Source organism: Phoenix dactylifera, chromosome 1 (genome assembly GCF_051530095.1).
Source record: "Phoenix dactylifera cultivar Ajwa chromosome 1, Ajwa_hap1_PhDact_Kaust_v1.1, whole genome shotgun sequence".
Lineage (NCBI taxonomy): Eukaryota > Viridiplantae > Streptophyta > Magnoliopsida > Arecales > Arecaceae > Phoenix > Phoenix dactylifera.
Window position 1 is genome coordinate 60,906,280 of NC_143190.1, and position 18,245 is coordinate 60,924,524.

At 39.7% G+C, this 18,245-nt stretch overlaps 1 protein-coding gene across 1 annotated transcript; it reads right to left on the bottom strand.

Annotated features, from left to right (window-relative positions):
* Positions 1–10,717: 10,717 nt before the first annotated feature.
* On the bottom strand, positions 10,718–11,818 carry LOC103713498 (acidic endochitinase-like). The gene has a single exon (XM_088708497.2). It carries the CDS (start codon positions 11,731–11,733, stop codon positions 10,849–10,851), a length of 885 nt encoding a protein of 294 aa, XP_088564623.2. The 5' UTR covers positions 11,734–11,818; the 3' UTR covers positions 10,718–10,848.
* Between the last annotated feature and the right edge of the window lie 6,427 nt (positions 11,819–18,245).

Sequence of the window (18,245 nt, forward strand, 5' to 3'; positions counted from 1 at the left end):
TAAGCTTTCATTAGTAGCACCAAATATAATATCATCAATATATATTTGAATAATCAGAATATCAGCATTTTTCTTTTTAATAAACAAGTTTTTATCAACATTTTTTCTTGAAAAATTACTCTTTATTAAAAAGATGCTTAATCTATCATACCAAGCTCTAGGAGCTTGTCTCAAGCCATAAAGTGCTTTGTTCAATTTAAAGATATGATCTGAAAGTTTATGATTTTCAAATCCAGGTGGCTGTTTTACATAAACTTCTTCTGTTATGAAGCCATTTAGAAATGCACTTTTGACATCCATCTGAAATAATTTAAAATCCATAAAGCATGCAAATGCAAGTAATAATCTAATAGCTTTAAGTCTAGTTACAGGTGCAAAAGTTTCATCAAAATCAATTCCTTCTTCTTGATTATATCCTTTAGCAACTAATCTAGTCTTATTTCTAATTACAATCCCATCCTTATTTAATTTATTTCTAAAAACCCATTTTGTTTCAATTACAGAAATATTTTCAGGCATTTTAACTAAATTCCAAACATTGTTTCTTTTAAATTGATTCAGTTCTTCTTGCATTGTCATTAACCAATTGTTATCTTTTTTGCTTCTTCAAAAGATTTTGGTTCTATTTGAGAAACAAATGCAAGATGAGTACAAATATCTCTAATGGAGGATCTAGTCCTAATCCTTTGTGAAGGATCACCAATTATTAATTCTCTAGGATGACTATGTGCATACCTCCATTCTTTTGGTAGACTAGTTTTACCCTTAAGCATTTGATCTTCTTCCTGATTATCATCATACTCTGAATTTTCAGATGTAGAAAAATCCTTTAAGGTTAACTCTTTGTCTTGCTTATTGAGTTCTTCTGCATCATCATCGAGATCTATATTCTTTCTTGAAGAAGGGTCATTAGATTCATTAAAGATAACATGTATTGACTCTTCTACGACTAGAGTTCTCTTGTTAAATATTCTATATGCTTTGCTTGAAAAAGAATATCCAAGAAAAATAGCTTCATCTGATTTTGAATCAAATTTTTCCAAGTTGTCTTTATCATTAGTTAGAACAAAACAGATGCAACCAAAAATATGAAAGTATGAAAGATTTGGTTTCTTATTTTTCAAAAGTTCGTAAGAAGTTTTCTTTAAAATTGACCAAATAGTAACTCTATTAAGAACATGACAAGCTGTATTTATGGCTTCAGCCCAAAAATACTTAGGTAAGTCACTCTCACATAACATTGTTTTAGCCATTTCAGTAAGTGTTCTATTCTTTCTCTCCACAACACCATTTTGTTGCGGTGTTCTATTGGAAATTGTGTCCTAAATCCAATCAATTGTTGATTGTAAATGTATTTGAATTAATTATAAATAATATGGTATTTATTCATCACCAGAACATCTTCACAAACTCCGATGTGATGAAGTCCTTAGGACTGCTTTGTGTAATGAAATATGATTTTGTCACACAGGTCCTTAAATGTTCATGACCGTATGATATACTATTAATAGGATGATAGTATTATCGGGCGTAGATCATTGTGTATCATATTTATTGGTTGTCTTTCAAACCAAAGAGTATAGAGATACTAGTATGGTATACAGGTGAATGGTAGTGTACATTCACTGAACGTGACCAATTGACGGACTCTCTCTTGTCAAGAGTTGTTCCGAGTGGATATGGGTATATGTATCCTTTAAACCTGAGATCGCAACCGGTGGATTGCAAGCAACTCACTGTACTTTGGTATCAGACTACCTGAATTTCTAATCCAGCGACGGAAGATTTCTGGGTCCAGTCAAGTACTTGTGGTAGTCAGTTGCAGATCAAGATGGGATTGACCTCCCTTAGAAATAAGGGTGAATGCCTTGTGTTTTCAATTAAGTAGTACCCTGGCTAGGAAAAGTCAAATCACTATCACTTGACTTATTGAATTGAAACATATTTTCGGATGGATCGTTTCAGGGTAGATAGACTCTGAACCCATCCTAAGCATTTTCTGGTCAAGAGGATGAATTATGCGGTAACCATAGTCCATAGATTCTAGAATGTTGCTTTGCATCTATTCGGCCTATCCGGTCGTCGGGTCCCATTGATAGATGGTTACTTCGATTAGTGTAGGAAGTGTTCTTGTACTACCGGCTTAGGTTCGAACCTGTGAGGTCACACGCTTAGAAGTTTCTTGATTGATCAAATGGTTGATTGACGATTGAGAATCGTCTAGAGGTAAAATAGTCAATGTGATTGACTGATTGCCCTAAGCAATTGTTGCTTGGAGAAGTTAATTGGTGATTGGATCACTGATTAGACTCAATTTGATTGAGTAATAGAGATTGGGCTTGACCAAATTCAAATATGATTTAAAATTAGTAAAACCGTAATTGACACCAAAATTGGTTTGGTGAAAATATCTAATTTGCCCCAACCAAATCAGATTTGGCTTGAGTCAAATTGGATTGAAATCAATTATGGTCCTAGTATGACTACGACTCCCTTCCCTTTGTGGGACCCACATACTGTATGTGGAACCCACGTCTTGCCTAGGTGGGACCCATATACTGTATGTAGGACCCACATCCTGCATCTATGGGACCCACATACTGTATGTGGGATCCACATTCCGGCCACCTCATCCCTTTGCATGCGTGACACGTGGCGGAGCAGAACACCTCTTTTGCTTGCATGTGTGACATGTGGCGGGCCTGGACACCTCACACACCTCCTGATGTCATCCATGACCTCATCTACCTCATGAGGTCATCCATGACATCGCCCTCCAGGCCACCTCACCCTTTTGCATGCGTGACATGTGGCGGAGCAGGACACCTCTTTTTCTTGTATATGTGACATGTGTTCTGGCAGGACACCTCATAGAGACACCTCACCCACTTCTTGGCCTATAAATAAGCCATCCCTCTTCCTTCTTCTTGAGATCATGGGCACTTGAGAAAGAGAGGGAAAGGAGAGAGAAGCTCTAAAGGTGAAAGCCCAAGAAGGAGTTCTTCTGCTATGAAGGTCCATCTTCTTCCTTCATCTTCCTTTCAGCCAACCTTCTGCCTCCCTGCGAGCTAGCACTCCTCGAAAAGCTGATCATTCCGGAGCTTCGCATGGACGAGTCATCGAGGCCGGACGATTGTGCGGCTGCGAAGCATCCTTGAAGGAACCACCTTCTAAAGATAAGAGATCTGATCTCTTTTATGGTTGAGATATGATCTCAATCTTCAAATCACAAGAAGTTGTGATTTATGCATATTTATTTGAATCACACAATCCTCGGGATCTGAGGGCTTTGTGATATTTGGTGTCAAAGCAAAGGATTAGTGGAGACTATTCGATTTTCGAAAACTCTCACGCGTGATCGTGTGATGAAGCGTGGCTCTCCACCTGGAGGCTCATGTGATAAGTGCTTTGATAGGCACGCGCGGGTGTCACCTTATGTATTGGGACTGAGCCCGCGCCACATATGATGTGCAGTTGAAGACTGTCTTCGACTGGTACCAGAGTCAAAATATCTAAAATATCAAGCATGTTTTGGGTTAAAATGTTTAACCCGTTCTTTCCGCATAAAAATTTCTGAAATTCATGCTTAGCCCTCTGCACGCACCCCATCTGTGATATCAGAGCCCGTCCAGGTTCTTTGTGATATCAAATATCTATGCAAGATGTGATCTTTTACATATGATGTAAACTGATTATATTATTTTATTATGTTATTCATATGATGAATGAACATGTTTGTTTGCATGATTAACTTGAATCTTAAAAGTATTTTAAGGATTTAAAGTTATGGAGCATGCAAAACAAAGATAAGACATGAATAATGCAATATACTTAATTATGAATTGAGTAACGATATAGATCCTAGACTTTAAATGTGATTTGAACGTCTAAGACATTGCATAATTTATGGGGTAATGGGTTAGCTAAATCAAATCCAATTGATTTGGACTCAATGGTTGAAATCAAACTTGGTAGAGTAGTTGATCTAATCTAATTAAAGTTGTGTCTTAGATTGGGTCAAGATTACTCTTGATCTTTAAAATAGTTGTAGTTGATCAAGTCCATGTCTTTGATTAGACCAAATGGATGTTGATTTAGGCTTTGTGGTTGAGCTTGAGTTATGATATTGATCGAATTGAAATTGATAAACCAATTGGTGCCAAAGGCAACTGTAATCAGTAGGTTTTTAATTGGGAGCTACTTGCTGGGTTTCGGTCCAGTCAAGTTAATGGCATACCCTTCCGCTGATCTCACTTACCTGGCCATCTTGGTGAATCTCTTTTGATCAGATCTCTGATTGACTCTAATTAGCCCATGCCTGTAAGAAAATCAGTTGGACTGATTTAGGTGCACTGACTTGAATCTATTTTCTATGATACCTGACTTATGAAGTCAGTGGGAGAATTTGGATTGAGTTAGCTTTTTATTATAAAAATTCTCTAAATTATTAGGTCCATAAAATGATATGGTTAATGGAGATGACCACGTCATAGCCTCCCATTAGTTGTGTGATAATGAGTCCAATGCGTCTATATACATTGGAGGCGCGTGCGCGCACTGGTGCGTATCGGCCATTGAAATTGTCATACAATAATAATGAGTCAGTTGCAACTATTGGAATGGATGGTCCGGTTGGATACCGGCCAAAGTCGGGCTTGACCATCTATTAGATAGTTTGCATTGATTGCCACATGTTAATGGTTGGACCTAACTGGAACTTTCAGTAGTGTCGATATACGCCTGCTGAAGTGATTCCTGGGGCAAAATGATCACTAGAAGTTGTTTAGTTGAAACAATTTATTTTGAACCTATCTTAGGTGTATTTGGGTTGATACCGACCAAAGCCGAGCCCAGATGTAGCCTATTGGATTCTAGTGCCCACTAAAGAATTAAGAGTAATTCTTCGGATTAGAGGTAGAGGCTCCTGATTCGTATAAAATAGTGGGAGAATCTTTAGACTAAAATCCATGTCTTTAGATTAATTGATTCATTTACTAATAAGGCGTTGGTTTTGTCCTTTATGCAGAAATGTCCTCTTATAAGTTTTTTCTATCACTATTGGATAGTGATGAGCCGACTAGACCTTTGATTAAGAATCAGGCTAACTTAAGTGCTAATGAGAGAAGTCAGCAAAGAGTTGCTGGTCAAGGTGGTTATATGTTAACATCTTATAATTTCTCTGTATGTGATATTATCACTTGGGTATTGAATATCGAAAGTCCTTTTAATATCTGTAATACGTTGAAAGGATTGCAAGTCATTGAGAATTTTTGCAACAATGAGAAATTCCTAAATGTTGGAGATGGAAGAACTGTTCCAGTTCTAGCATTAGGTAATATTCAAATTATTTCAAATTCTCACATAATTGCCCTTGGTGAATGTCACTATTGTCCTAGTTTCTTAATGAATGTCATTTCCGTTGGTCATTTGGCCTTAAACGGTTATGAAATTTGTATAAAGAAGGATTATTGTGATATCATTATGAATGGTGTTACAGTAATCAATGGACGATGAAACAATGGCATTTATATATTGTCACGACCCGTTATTGTAATGTACACTACAAGTAAACGCCCTAGATCTGATGATGTCTCTGATATCTACCTTTGGCATTATAGGCTAGATCATATTAACAAGAACAGGATCAACAAGTTGGCCTCATTGGATATTTTAAATATTAATGATTGTGAATCATTACCTACCTGTGAGTCTTGTCTTCTTGGAAAGATGACCAAGTTGCCTTTTACTAGAAAAGGTATACGAGCCGGTGCTATATTAGGTCTTGTACATTCAGATGTATGTGGATCTATGAGCACTAGTGCAAGAGGTAGATACAGCTATTTCATTACATTTACCGACGACCTATCTCAGTATGGGTATGTGTTTCTTATGAAACACAAGTATGAATCATTTGAAATGTTCAAATTATACCGTAATAAAATAGAGAAACAAACTAGACAGTGTATTAAGATACTTCGATCTGATCGAGGTGATGAATACCTCTCCAGTGATTTCTTGACATAATTGGAGGAGAATGGGATTCTCTATCAATGGACCCCTTCTGGAACACCGCAGCATAATGGTGTGTCTGAAAGGAGGAATCGGACTCTGTTGGACATGGTCCGATCCATGACAGGGTTTTCAGTTTTGCCCTTATCATTTTGGGGTTATGCACTTGAGACCGCTTGTTATATTCTTAATAGAGTTTCCAGTAAATCTGTGACTAAAACTCCATATGAGATATGGACCGGTCAAAAGCCTGTACTCTCTCACCTTAAAGTTTGGGGTCTCCAGCCTACGTCCGTCGTTTGAAAGCAGACAAACTGAAAGCTAGGTCGGAAGAATGTCTTTTTGTCGGCTACCCAAAAGAAACCAAAGGGTATTATTTCTACCAGGCTAATGAACAAAGGTTGTTCGTCAGCAATAGAGTTGTCTTCTTGGAGAAAAAATTCCTTGGTAAAGGAACGAACAGCTCTAAGGTTGAGCTTGATGAAGTTCAACAGGTAGAGGATCAGACAACTAGAACTGAACCGTTAAAGTCTGATTTGATTAGATCAAACTCAAAATCCATTGAGGTTGCACCCGTTAGGCGATTCGGTAGAGTACCGTATCGATCGGATAGATACTACGGTTTTCTGATCCGGGACGATGATCCCATTGGTCTCGATCAGAACGATGATGATCCTATTAGTACTCCCAAATGACCTCGATAGCTTTGTAAACATCAAAATCACACTAGGATCCTCAGGGCCCCACCTTGTTGGCTGGAAACTTTAATTGCATTGTGGGGCCTGAGGAGAAGAGGGGGGGCAAGCCTTATACTGACAAACTGGAGAGAAGAGAGTTCGGAGACTTTTTGTCAGGAAATGGGTTTGTGGAGCTGGGTTTCACCAGTACGCAGTTCACTTGGTGCAACAGTAGGGATGGCCGTGCTAGGGTGTGGGAGAGGATTGATCATGCAATTGCATCGTCGTGCTGGACCTAGTGGTTTCCAGCATTCCAGGTGCGTCACCTTGCCCGGATTGCTTCTGACCATTGCCCGCTTCTAATATCTACTACAGATCAAGCTCAGGTCCACTCTATTTGTTTCTGTTCTCTATTTGTGTGCTCCAATCGCCTTCTTGTGGATCGACCTCCTACAACCACTATTCATCGAATAGAGGATGGTAAGAGTAATATAAAAATATTTGTTTGTTGGTTACGATTTTGACAACGACACCCTTTTTAAGTCATCCTCAGGTCCGCTAAAAGAAAGCCGACGAACATAGGGCATCGCCGATTTTGTGCGAGATCTGCAAGTATGTGCCCATGATCATGGCGAGATGTTGGTGGTTGATAGGAGATGGCCAGAGTGTGGATGTGGTAGAGGAGGCCTGGGTGGATGAGCTTCTCTTGAGGCGTTGGCTGACCACTGTTAGTGTTGAGGTCGGGGAGGGACTTCGGGTGTGTGACCTTCTTCTCTCCAGCGGAGGAGGGTGGGATACCCAGATGATCAGTAGGTTGTTTGGTGAGCCACTTGCGGAGCGAATTCTGTTGGTCCTAGTACCAGAGCACCCCTACCTGGATGTCAGGGTTTGGAGTGTGTTCTGCAGTTCTATAGACAGCGTGGCTAATGTCTGTCGTGTGGTCCAGGATGGAGAGCAGCGAGCGGTGGACTTTGGCTGGATTTGGCGGTTTGGGTTGCACCCTAGAGTGGCCTTGTTCCTTTGAAAGGTCGCTTGAGGTCGCCTTTCGACGAGGCTCTTACTATTTTAGAGGGGCTTGGCTGTTGCCCCTCAATGACCTGAGTGCCAGACAGATGAGTCACTAGATCATGCTATCTTCCAGTGTCATCGGGCTAGGAGGTCCTAGAGGCGAGCAAGGTTCCCTGTGGAGGTCTGGCGTCATGCGGCATCCTTTATACAGGCATTGGGTCGGTTGGCGGGGGCCTCGCAGTGCAGACCGGAGGCAGTGAGGGCGACCTATACTGCCTCCCAGATTTGGCTCACGAGCAACGTATTGACCTTTGGGGAGGCGAGCCCCGCTCCGGAGGTGGTCGTGGAGAGGGTGAGGATTCTTGTAGTGGAGGTTCTTAAGGCAAACCAGTCGGATAGCTCGCAGAGCGCCACGTATGGTGCTTTTCACCTAGGAGCCCCTACCCCTGAGTTTTCTCAAGGTCAATTTCGACAGCTGCGTTTTATAGGGCGGTGTGAGAGGTGGTGCGGGCTTTGTGGTGAGAGGCCCAGATTTCAGGGTGATTGCGGCTGGGGGCTGCCAGTTATTTGATACCTCAGTGCCTGGGGCAGAGCTGAGAGCGGCCTGGGCGGACTGTGTTATGTGCGGCAGGTTGTGCAGGCTAAGATGGTCCTTTTGGAGGGCGACTCCGCGACGATCATTGGATGAATTCTACGTGACTCGGGGAAGGGGGGATTCGGCGACTACCACCAGCTACTGAGAGATTTCGGGCTATGGGTAGTGATGGGAGGGCCATTCAGGCCAAGCATGCTGATTGGGTAGCTTCCTTTAGCTCACCACTCGGAGATACACCTATGAGTGGGTGAGGCAGAGTTGCCGAGTGCTCCTCCGAGATGTTTTGCTTTTTGATTTTTTTTATCTGTATCCATACACATGCTGTATGATACTTTGCTGTTAGCAAAAAAAAAAAAAAAAAAAAACTTGTCATGCGTCCACAGACGCAGGCTCTGCATTGAAAGAAGATGTGATCGATGCCATACGTCGATGGTCCCAAATTCTTACCACCTTTTAACCTTTTTATCGTCTGACATAGTGCTATTGTTCCCTTGGCAATCCTTCTTTACCTGCAGTTGTATTGGCAAGTGGGGTGCAAACCCTGCGCTGGTTTCCAAATGAAAGCTTTATCTGGTTGAAATGGAATGCAGAGAATAATAATATGCAGGTAAAGTATTTAGTGGAAAAAAAGGCGATGATCTTTTCTGTGGAAAAGAAAGGAAACTAGATGGACAACTTTGTGTACAACTTTTTTCATCATATTCTTGTTTTAAGTACTTTGTGTACAACTTTTTTCATCATATTCTTGTTTCCACCAAATCATAAAGGCCCATGATGTTTAGTGTAACTTAGATGGACTGGCAATCCGACTTCCTTTTTTCCCCATATCTGTTTAGTATAGTTGTGCATAATCTTCATGGGATTATAACTCCAATTTGTTTTCAACATTTCCCCTCCTTATTATCCTATCTTTGATCTATGATCTCTCTCCTATCTTTCATTTAATTTCTAGAGCCATGACCACCATCTTTCTCTCGAGTAGTCAATCCGGGGGCCCACCATGCGGCAACCGTCATAGCCCACAAAGAAAGAAATTATATATATATATATATATATATATATATATATATATATATATATATATATATATATATATATATATATATATATATATAGCATCTTCAACTCGGCTACCACTTAAGCACGTGCAATGCTTAAATGTTTAATATAAATTTTAAATTATAAAATAAAATAATATAATTAAAAAAAATCTTATTTGTTTGAAGTTTTCTTTTATATTTTTCTATTTAATTACTCTCACAAATATTATAATTAAATATTTTCTTATCTTTTTTATTGTTGTTATTTCTTATTGGTTTTCTATCAAAGTTTATATGTATAATCTTTTCCTTTCTTAACCGCTTTTCCAAATTTCTTTCATTTTTTGGTGGAAGCATGGAATTTTAACTTTCTATATGTTTATTTATTATCATGATTGTAGTTAGATATTTTTTTTAATTATTTGAAATGGGAATTATAACTTTTTTTCTTATCGTAATGGTTCGGGTTGTATCTTTTGCACGAAAGAATGATTCACTTTTCCTCATGATGTACACTGTTGGATTGTGTAATAGCGGCTACGAGATTTGTACAGGCTGATGAAAGAGGTAGTTTTGGGCGCTTTGAGTTCAGTGCAAGATATGATCTAATGGTTGATGATATGCAAAAAGAATTAATCATTTTTTCGTGCAAAACATACAATTTGAACCATAGCGAGGATTGTATAGGTGATCTGAAAAAAGTGGAAAGATATTTTTGAAATCAAAAAAAAAATAATAGACATAATCTGAATGGAATATCTCTAAAATTCAAAACTCCCCATTACTATCATATAGATTGTCGTATCCTTGGCCACCTGTCAAACCTCCAATTCTCTCCTGGAAGGTTTTTCATTTAGGAGGATCGAACATTCATCGATCCATGGAACGAGCATACTAAACATGCTTGGGGGTGCGAAAACCTATAACTGGCGACTGCTTTAAGAAATGGGAAGCCATCCCTTTCTTTTCATAATCAACACAGATGATGGAGTCGAAGATGTTTATTGTCAAGTATTTCAAATTTCAGAACTATTTTGACTTCGAATACATCCGTAGAATATTCCAATAGAATTAACTTATGCAAAAAATATATATCTTTTTGGTACCCGAGAAATCATTAGGTAGACCCAGTCCAGTAGACCAGGTCAAAGATCACTCGTCAAATAACCACCCTGTTTAAATCTTTAAGTGAGGTGATAAATTTATGGCACACATGGCCGGTGATCATTGGCCCGTCTATTAGATCGGGTCTATTTAATAATTTCTCCTACGTTGGGGTTGGTAGGATTTTGTCTCGTCAAAGTGGGCGAACAAACAAGTCTTCAACTGACCCGCATCGCAAATTTTTTTTTCTGCAACATCGTTCGTTCTGTCTTTATTTTCTTCTCCGATAAAAGGATCACTTCTTTATTTCTCTTACAAGCATTTTCAGAAAGAAATCTTGGCAAGCAACCATGTTTGCCATTATTTAACTATAACATGAGCATAGCTGCAGATATGCCTATATATGCAACGCAATTCAAACGCTATTCTTCACGGTGGCACTGTAGTTGTTCTGCTCATCGTAGTACCTGTTCCACACCATAATCCCGCCATACTTCGCCGTGCCCTTGATCGCCGGCAGCACCTGAGAAGTGAGCGCGCTCGGGGGGATGTACCCACTGCCGGCAGCAGCAGTCGACGCCGGCACCCCCAAGAAGAAGTTGGTCGCCGTCACGCTCGAAGTCCAAGTTTTCCACGCACTGGTCAACTTGCTGATGTCCCCGGACGAATACTGGCACTGAGGGTTGTTGTAGAACTGGATCCAGACGTAGTCAAAAAGCCCGGTCTTCAGCGCCGTGTTAAGGTGCGCGTCGGGGTAGGGGCACTGCGGGGCCGCCGAGAGGTAGACCTTCTTCCCCCGGCTGCTGAACTGCGACAGAGCCTTCGCGAGGTCGTCGAAGTGGTCGCCGTTGGTTGCCTCGATGTCGAAGTCGATGCCGTCGAGTACGGCGGCGCCGAGGGGGCGAGAGGAGGAGCTGCCGCCGAGGTAGTTGTTCCAGAGGTAGTTGGCGACGCTCTGGGCGTCCGCGGCGGAGGTGAGGGAGTAGCTGCCGGAGGCGCCGCCGAGGGAGAGGAGGACCTTGACGCCCCGGGACTGGCAGGACTGGATGTCGGAGGAGATGCTTTTGCAGTTGCCGGTGGAGGGGGTGCAGTGGCCGGCGAGGTTGAGGACAGGGGTCTGTCCGTTGCCGAAGGTGGTGAGGAAGGCGATGTTGACGTAGGAGTAGAGGCCGGTCGCGCAGGCGGAGGCGAGGGTGCCCTCGTTGCCGTTCTGGCCCCAGTAGACGGCGATGCTGCCTGCGTGGGAGCCGGCCACAAGGGCGAGGAGGAGGAGGAGGGGGAAGAGGAGCTTGGAGGCCATGGTGAATGGAAGAGGAGTGGAAAGCTAATGGGGCTTCTCTTCTCCAAACTGGGTTGGAGGGAATGGATGGGAGGTCGTGCTTCTTATATAGAAGTGACGGGGTGGTGTGAACTGGTTTATTTATATTTATTTTTTGCAGATAGGATAGGAAGACTATGACTACTGTAGCTTCATTCAATGAAAGTTGAGACTGGTAATTAGAGATGTCGTCACTCGTAGGATCTCGTGCGTGAACTTGTCCATCGCAAAAGCCATGGCTGGTTCATCTTGCATACCTCCGCGCCCCGTAAAATAACAGGCGTTTCCAGAGACGGCAAGGGTCCCACGCAAGGCAGGTGAGGCATCCGCGGCGAGAAGGACTTCTGGAAAGACTGACTCAGTAGGTCGAGAAGGTTTAGCTGCCGCAGGGGTCAACCTCCCTTTGTTGACTCCATTCAATTCTCACTTTGGCAATTTCCCACGGAACCAATTAAGTAAGAACTTTCATAGTTACATTGATTTTGTCAAATTTTAAAATAGGCAACTCGTAGAGAATTATATTTTATCAAAAGATATTTTGTAGGATATCTATATTAGGTAGCTAATATATCAACAGTAAAGGGAAGCAAATTGACATATATTTATATATTTCCATGGTGCAGTAGAAAGTAATTTACTCTACATTAGAGGAGGAAAAAAAAGATTAATGCTGTTGCAATAAAATTTGATCTAAATCATTGGCGCTGGATAGAATCTGAAGTGAAATAGTGATGTTGGTTGATTGAGCTCCTGAGATGAGCGATTGGTCGGGTTGGAGAATGTTGAGAACAATCAAGCTCGAACTCAGCTAGAGAAAATTGCCTAGTGCGGCTTGTCCAGTTTGAAATCAGAAAGGGTAGCTTACTTGTTAGAGTTTGCTCGGCGGGGATTCTTAGATGTTTAAGTTAGTTGGATTTTGAAAAAACAGGAAAAATTTAAGAGAGCTATAGAGAATGAGAAAGTGTGAGAGAGAGCTTAGAAAAAGACTTGCTTGGAGGCCCCTCCTATGGACCATGTATAGAAAGAGGACTGATATCCGTTGTTGAGTAAGGTAGAAGTAGGCTTTAATTATTCGGTAACTATTCCCATGTTGTGCACATGGAGAATATTAATTGTAATGATAGTCATGACCGATTTGTCTAGGACAAGCTGTAACCACCTCTCAATTGGCAGGATCACAATTGTGCCTTTTATAGCAGCTAATTGCTTTAAATACATTTGCATAGGAGACGTGGTACATCACCAATTGTCAATCGGTTTGCTCTAATTAGTTTGATAGTTCAAATTGGCACCTCAATAACCATGGCTGGTGGCTCGGTTAGCTAAGACAATTAGCTCAATTTTGTGCCAAGGTCATCATCTCGATCAATTGCCGAGGTCATTACTTCGGCCAGATACTGGGGTTCGACGGACGAATATACACCACATCAAATGCTAACTACAATTACTATCTGCTGAATTAGTTGATATGAGACATGTCTTGGGCGTGATAGGTATGTCGTAAGAAGAAAGCTGCAAAACCCACAGCCTAAATTTGATTCAAGGCTAGAGCCAGACAGGGTTTTTTTCATCGCGGAGCACCACATCCAAATTCACTTAAAACTCTCATCCATAAGTCTCCTTAGTTTCATTTTAATTTGCACTTTTAACAAGGCAATCAAACTGAAGAGCCATCATTTTGGTCCCTCACCTATAGATGCCTGTTTTTATTTGTTACCACTTTTTTCCAAAAGGAATATTTATCTGTTAGCTCAGAAGAAAGTAAAACTATTTTTAACGAATTATCAAATTTGTCATTAGTGGACAGGGAGCTAGACACAGTAATATAAGGACGAAGTAGGCAAAGTAGAACCATTATTAATACGCAACTAGAGTTTGGCAGGGTCCCACTAGCTTGCCGTACCTCAGATAGAACTAAACGATCAAGAAATCGTTAAAAAAAAAACGGACACCCTTGGGTCCATAATAAATGAGCCATGAAGTACGCAATAACATTATCTTCTCCTTCCTATTTTTTTTAAAAGCTAAAACATTATCTTCTCCTCAATAAAAAAGAAAGAATTTCTAAAATTCTGTTTGAAAAATTCAGCAAAATTATATTAAATTCTGTATAGAAACCGAATCTATTAGTTTTGACTTAAATTCTATCTATAAGCTTGTTAAGCTGCACGATAAATTCTAGGATAGAATTTCAACTAAAGAGAGATTAAGTTAATATAGTTATTATTTAAATAAATTATGTAATTCATGATTTTATTAGAAATCCAATGTATCTTCGCTGAGTTTTTAAAACAGACGCTACGAAGAATTTGCAACCTCTTTGTTTTCCGACCATCTGGACCCGCTCGCAAACAGCAAACTTGAGACTTTTTGACGTGGAAAAACGCCGCGGAGGGAGGGGCCTGAAACGTGGATCACAAGAATCGACGTCGTGCTGGCTCGGGAGTCTTAAGAACGAAGCTAAGCCACGACTTCTGCGAGCACCTGGAAGCAAACTGCTGAGAAACGGAAGTATGAGGATTCTCGATTCCACAGGGTATTAGAATTCTTCAGGACTTTTGGAGAGTTGGAGATAAAGGGATATGACTTCCACGTTGAGGTATTTGAATAAAGAAACCAAAGCAATGAGAAACTAGCAACTAAGTCGCATTTTGGATGGACCGGTCTTATCCTTTTGGTGGCCGAAAACGATTACTACCATGCATCAAACGCCGCCTAGAACTTGGCCTGTTCTGCGACCTTCCGGATTGATTCCAAAGATTGCATCAATATGGTACAATGGTTATGAATTAAAAAAAGAGATGTTTTAATGACGAAGTTTTAAGCAAAAATTTGATGCCATGGCTTGTCCTTTTCAAACTGTAAGGCATCTCCCCTCCACTTGGCCTCCACGTTTGCCTGTATAATGCTTATCTTCTTTCTACTTGTTTCATCGCTTTGTACTCTTAGTAAAGACTGAATCTATGGAGATTAAGCAGCAAAATGGAAGATTTGGACTAATTTTGAAAGAGAAGTTCTATTTAGTTGCTGAGAAAAGGATCGATCATGCAAAAAATTCTGAATTTTTCATTTTTATCCTGAACTTCAATTTAGCACGATTAGTTAATCAAGCTTTCAAAATTTTATAATTGGTACCCTAGTTATAACTTCTGTTTAATGGTTGGTTGTGACGGAGATGGCCAAGTGCTTTCACGTGTTGTCAAAATGAGTTTCTAATGTGACAAACACTCTTAGATTAATCATACCAAAAATTCTAAACCTGGATGGATTTTTTATTTTTATCTTGAACAATTTAGTGCTATATCAGCAACTCTTTTTACGGTACGTGATCACACACGACCATCTCGGCCATCAAACAGAAGTCATAACCAAGAATTTTAAAAGCTTGATGCTTTGACCATACTAAATTGAGCTTCAGGATTAAAATGCAAAATCTTAAAAAATTTAATATTTTTGGCATGATTAACTTCGAAGAAAATGAGGACCCGAGAATTAAATAAAAAAATTCTTATACAACATTTTTTTTAATAATGAAGGATTTCCTCGGATGAGCAACACCTAAAAGATCAGCATGAAGAAGGTTCAACAATTCTCTCGGATAAGCAATATGCCAGGATAAACCTAATTGATGCTTTAAAATGGCATGATCCACCAACTCGTCAGCAGCTGCCTTGCTTCCTTCCCAATATATATGTATGACCATGAATTGCTGAAGCTGAAAGGATTTCTTATATACCATTAAGCCGAGTCTGCATCCTCTTCGGCAACCAGGGTACTTCTTGAATCACGAACCATCAATGCTTACTTGATTATAGATGATTAAATAGGGAAAAGATGTACATGCATTGCGTCCAATCATCCATCATTAAATGATGCACTACTGATGGTAGGTGTTTGAACTAGGCATTCAAAATTAAATACGAATTATAGAGAAGCCTAGGCTCTCAAAAAATTCTTAAAAAATTAAGAAATACATTAACAGCCAGGGTGCTCCTTAGAAAGCATAACTATTATCTTCTCATATAGGTATTAGTTTTGAAAGAAGATAACAAAAAACGGGTGTATTAGGATTATTTTTAGCCCCATTTTTAGAATTTCTCTATAATATTTTAATTTAAATATAAAGAAAAAGTTCTTAATTATCTTCTTTATTTTCTCATATTTTTGTTTTCCCTTTTTTTGGCGTATTCTCAATAACTCATATCTCACTCATCTTGCAAGAAAACAATATTAGATAAGGGATGTCTCTGCGAGTTTGGATCCTCTACGGGTGCACCGCAGAGGATTGTATCGTTCTAAAATGCCATCACGTCATTTATCTCGAAGATGGACAGCTGCTGCTTGTTGTGGAAACCCGAATAGTCGCACTCCATGCCATACACGATGCGACGCCCATTCCATGCCACACATAGATCGAGCACCCTCCAAGCTATCCAAGATATCTATTCAGGGTGGTACAATACTCTACAATGCATCTCAGAGGATCCTCGTTATACCTGTGCTAACCAAACTTTAGATATAGAGCAACACCATGGCAACTCGGAAAAATCACTCAGATGCCTTGCACCAGTCACCATGTTCCATTAGATGGCACAATTTATGAGAGCAATTCAAAAGGATAAATCAGAGTACACCAGCTAGTGAGTTGTTGAATTATATTTTTGACTTACTAAAACTTTCCTGATATATATATATATATATGTGGTGCTATTTGCTAGGGCTAATGAAAAAAAAAGCGGAAAGAAAGTAAGTTGAAAAAGAAATATCAGCTTCTGTCTGTACCATAGCTTTCTTTTATTCCCTTTATGATCTTAATAGAGTAGGTAGAGACTTACTCTTTTTCTCAGAAAAAAAAAAAATCCTTGCTTCAAATCTATTTAGTAAAATTATATTTGGAAAAAAAATATAAAAAAGGTTGCGGGCAGTTAAAACCATCTTAAACTAACAAAAGGAGTTCCCAGATTTATTTCATCGAAACTGTGTGAATAGAAAGTTAGGCTAAATAGGTCACCGCCTATTCTTTTAGATATATTTTTCATGATACAAACCAAACAAGAGAAGCCGAATTTCAAGTGAAGTGAGAATTGGGAGGGAGGAAACTAAAATTTAGGCCAAAAGGCGTAGCTTCCATCAATATCACTTAATTTGGTTTGAAGTTAAGTTGCGCCAGCTAGATTGAAAAATATCATAGTTACAACATTCTCGAGATTATGTGATACAGATTAATAATACCACGTATTGTTGCTAGTGTTCATATTTTTTGTTATCATTTGTTACTTTTATCTCTCCAATATTTATTTTTAATTAAATAAATTTATCACTTTTTTAGAATGGCCGCTTTTCAATTTCTTTATCCTTTCCTAATTTTTTGTTATCCAAACTTGTAATGGATTTTTCTGATTTTCCCCGAATTATGGATCATTATATTCAGTAGACTAATTCCCAAACACCGAACTGGTAACTATAAAATGAGCTTGAGAAGCAGCCCAGGAGTTGCAGACCGCTGGTGGCAACGGAGTTCATGGAACTTCCACCAGATAAAAATGAAACTAATTGCAGAGTTAGGACCCCTAAAGTTCATACCGAGCCAAAGATCTCCATAGGCTGCCATTTGTTGAAGAGTAGCTAAATAGGAAGAGGAAGCATGCAACATATTACATGAGAAGGTAAGGACAGGAGAAGAAATAACCTTCATAGACTCTTCCAAACAAACGTGAATGCCAAACAATGTAATAAAAGATAATAAATTGAGAAGTTCTTCAGATCATAAATCGAGAAGATCTAGTACAATAAGCAATGCTCTTTCATGGAATTCGTTTAAACAAGAATATCTTTTGCATACCTCTACGATACCTACCACATGAATATAGTTTCTAGGTATGGTTATTGTTTCCCTTAAATTCTGAACCAAGGTTGGAGCGTTGCTTGGCTTACTCTCAGGCCGGTGAGAACCGAACTGATCAAGGTCGATGAGACTAAGGTGAAGAAGAACTGGTTGTCTTATAGGCCAATCTGCAAAAAGTATACTTGCCAGAAAGTTTCTGGTAAGAGACCCTCCGATGCCTAAGTTAGAATAATAGAATAACAGTATGGATGAGACAAAATTTGTAAAGAAGAGTCTCTAAATAATAAGCTTACCGAAGGATCCCTGGCTGTCCTAATTGAATGGTAATGGTCGGCTGCACGTTAACAATGTGGTAACCATCTCGCATGAGCAACACACGGCGATAATTAGGCCGATCATGTATTCACTGTAGTGTTGCCATAATTGCTAGTTTTATTAGCATGAGCAGAGTGGCTCCTCGGTTTTCACCAATGTTGTTCACTTCGGTTAATATTGAGGCTAAGAAAGTCAGTCTAATCCAAGATCAAGATGTCTAATATTTCTCCATTCAGTTATGTTCACCTTGGTTATACTGCCATGCATCATCTATATCAACAAGGCAACTGTTCTTTGATGCAGTGTAAACTCATCCAATTAGCCAACTAATACT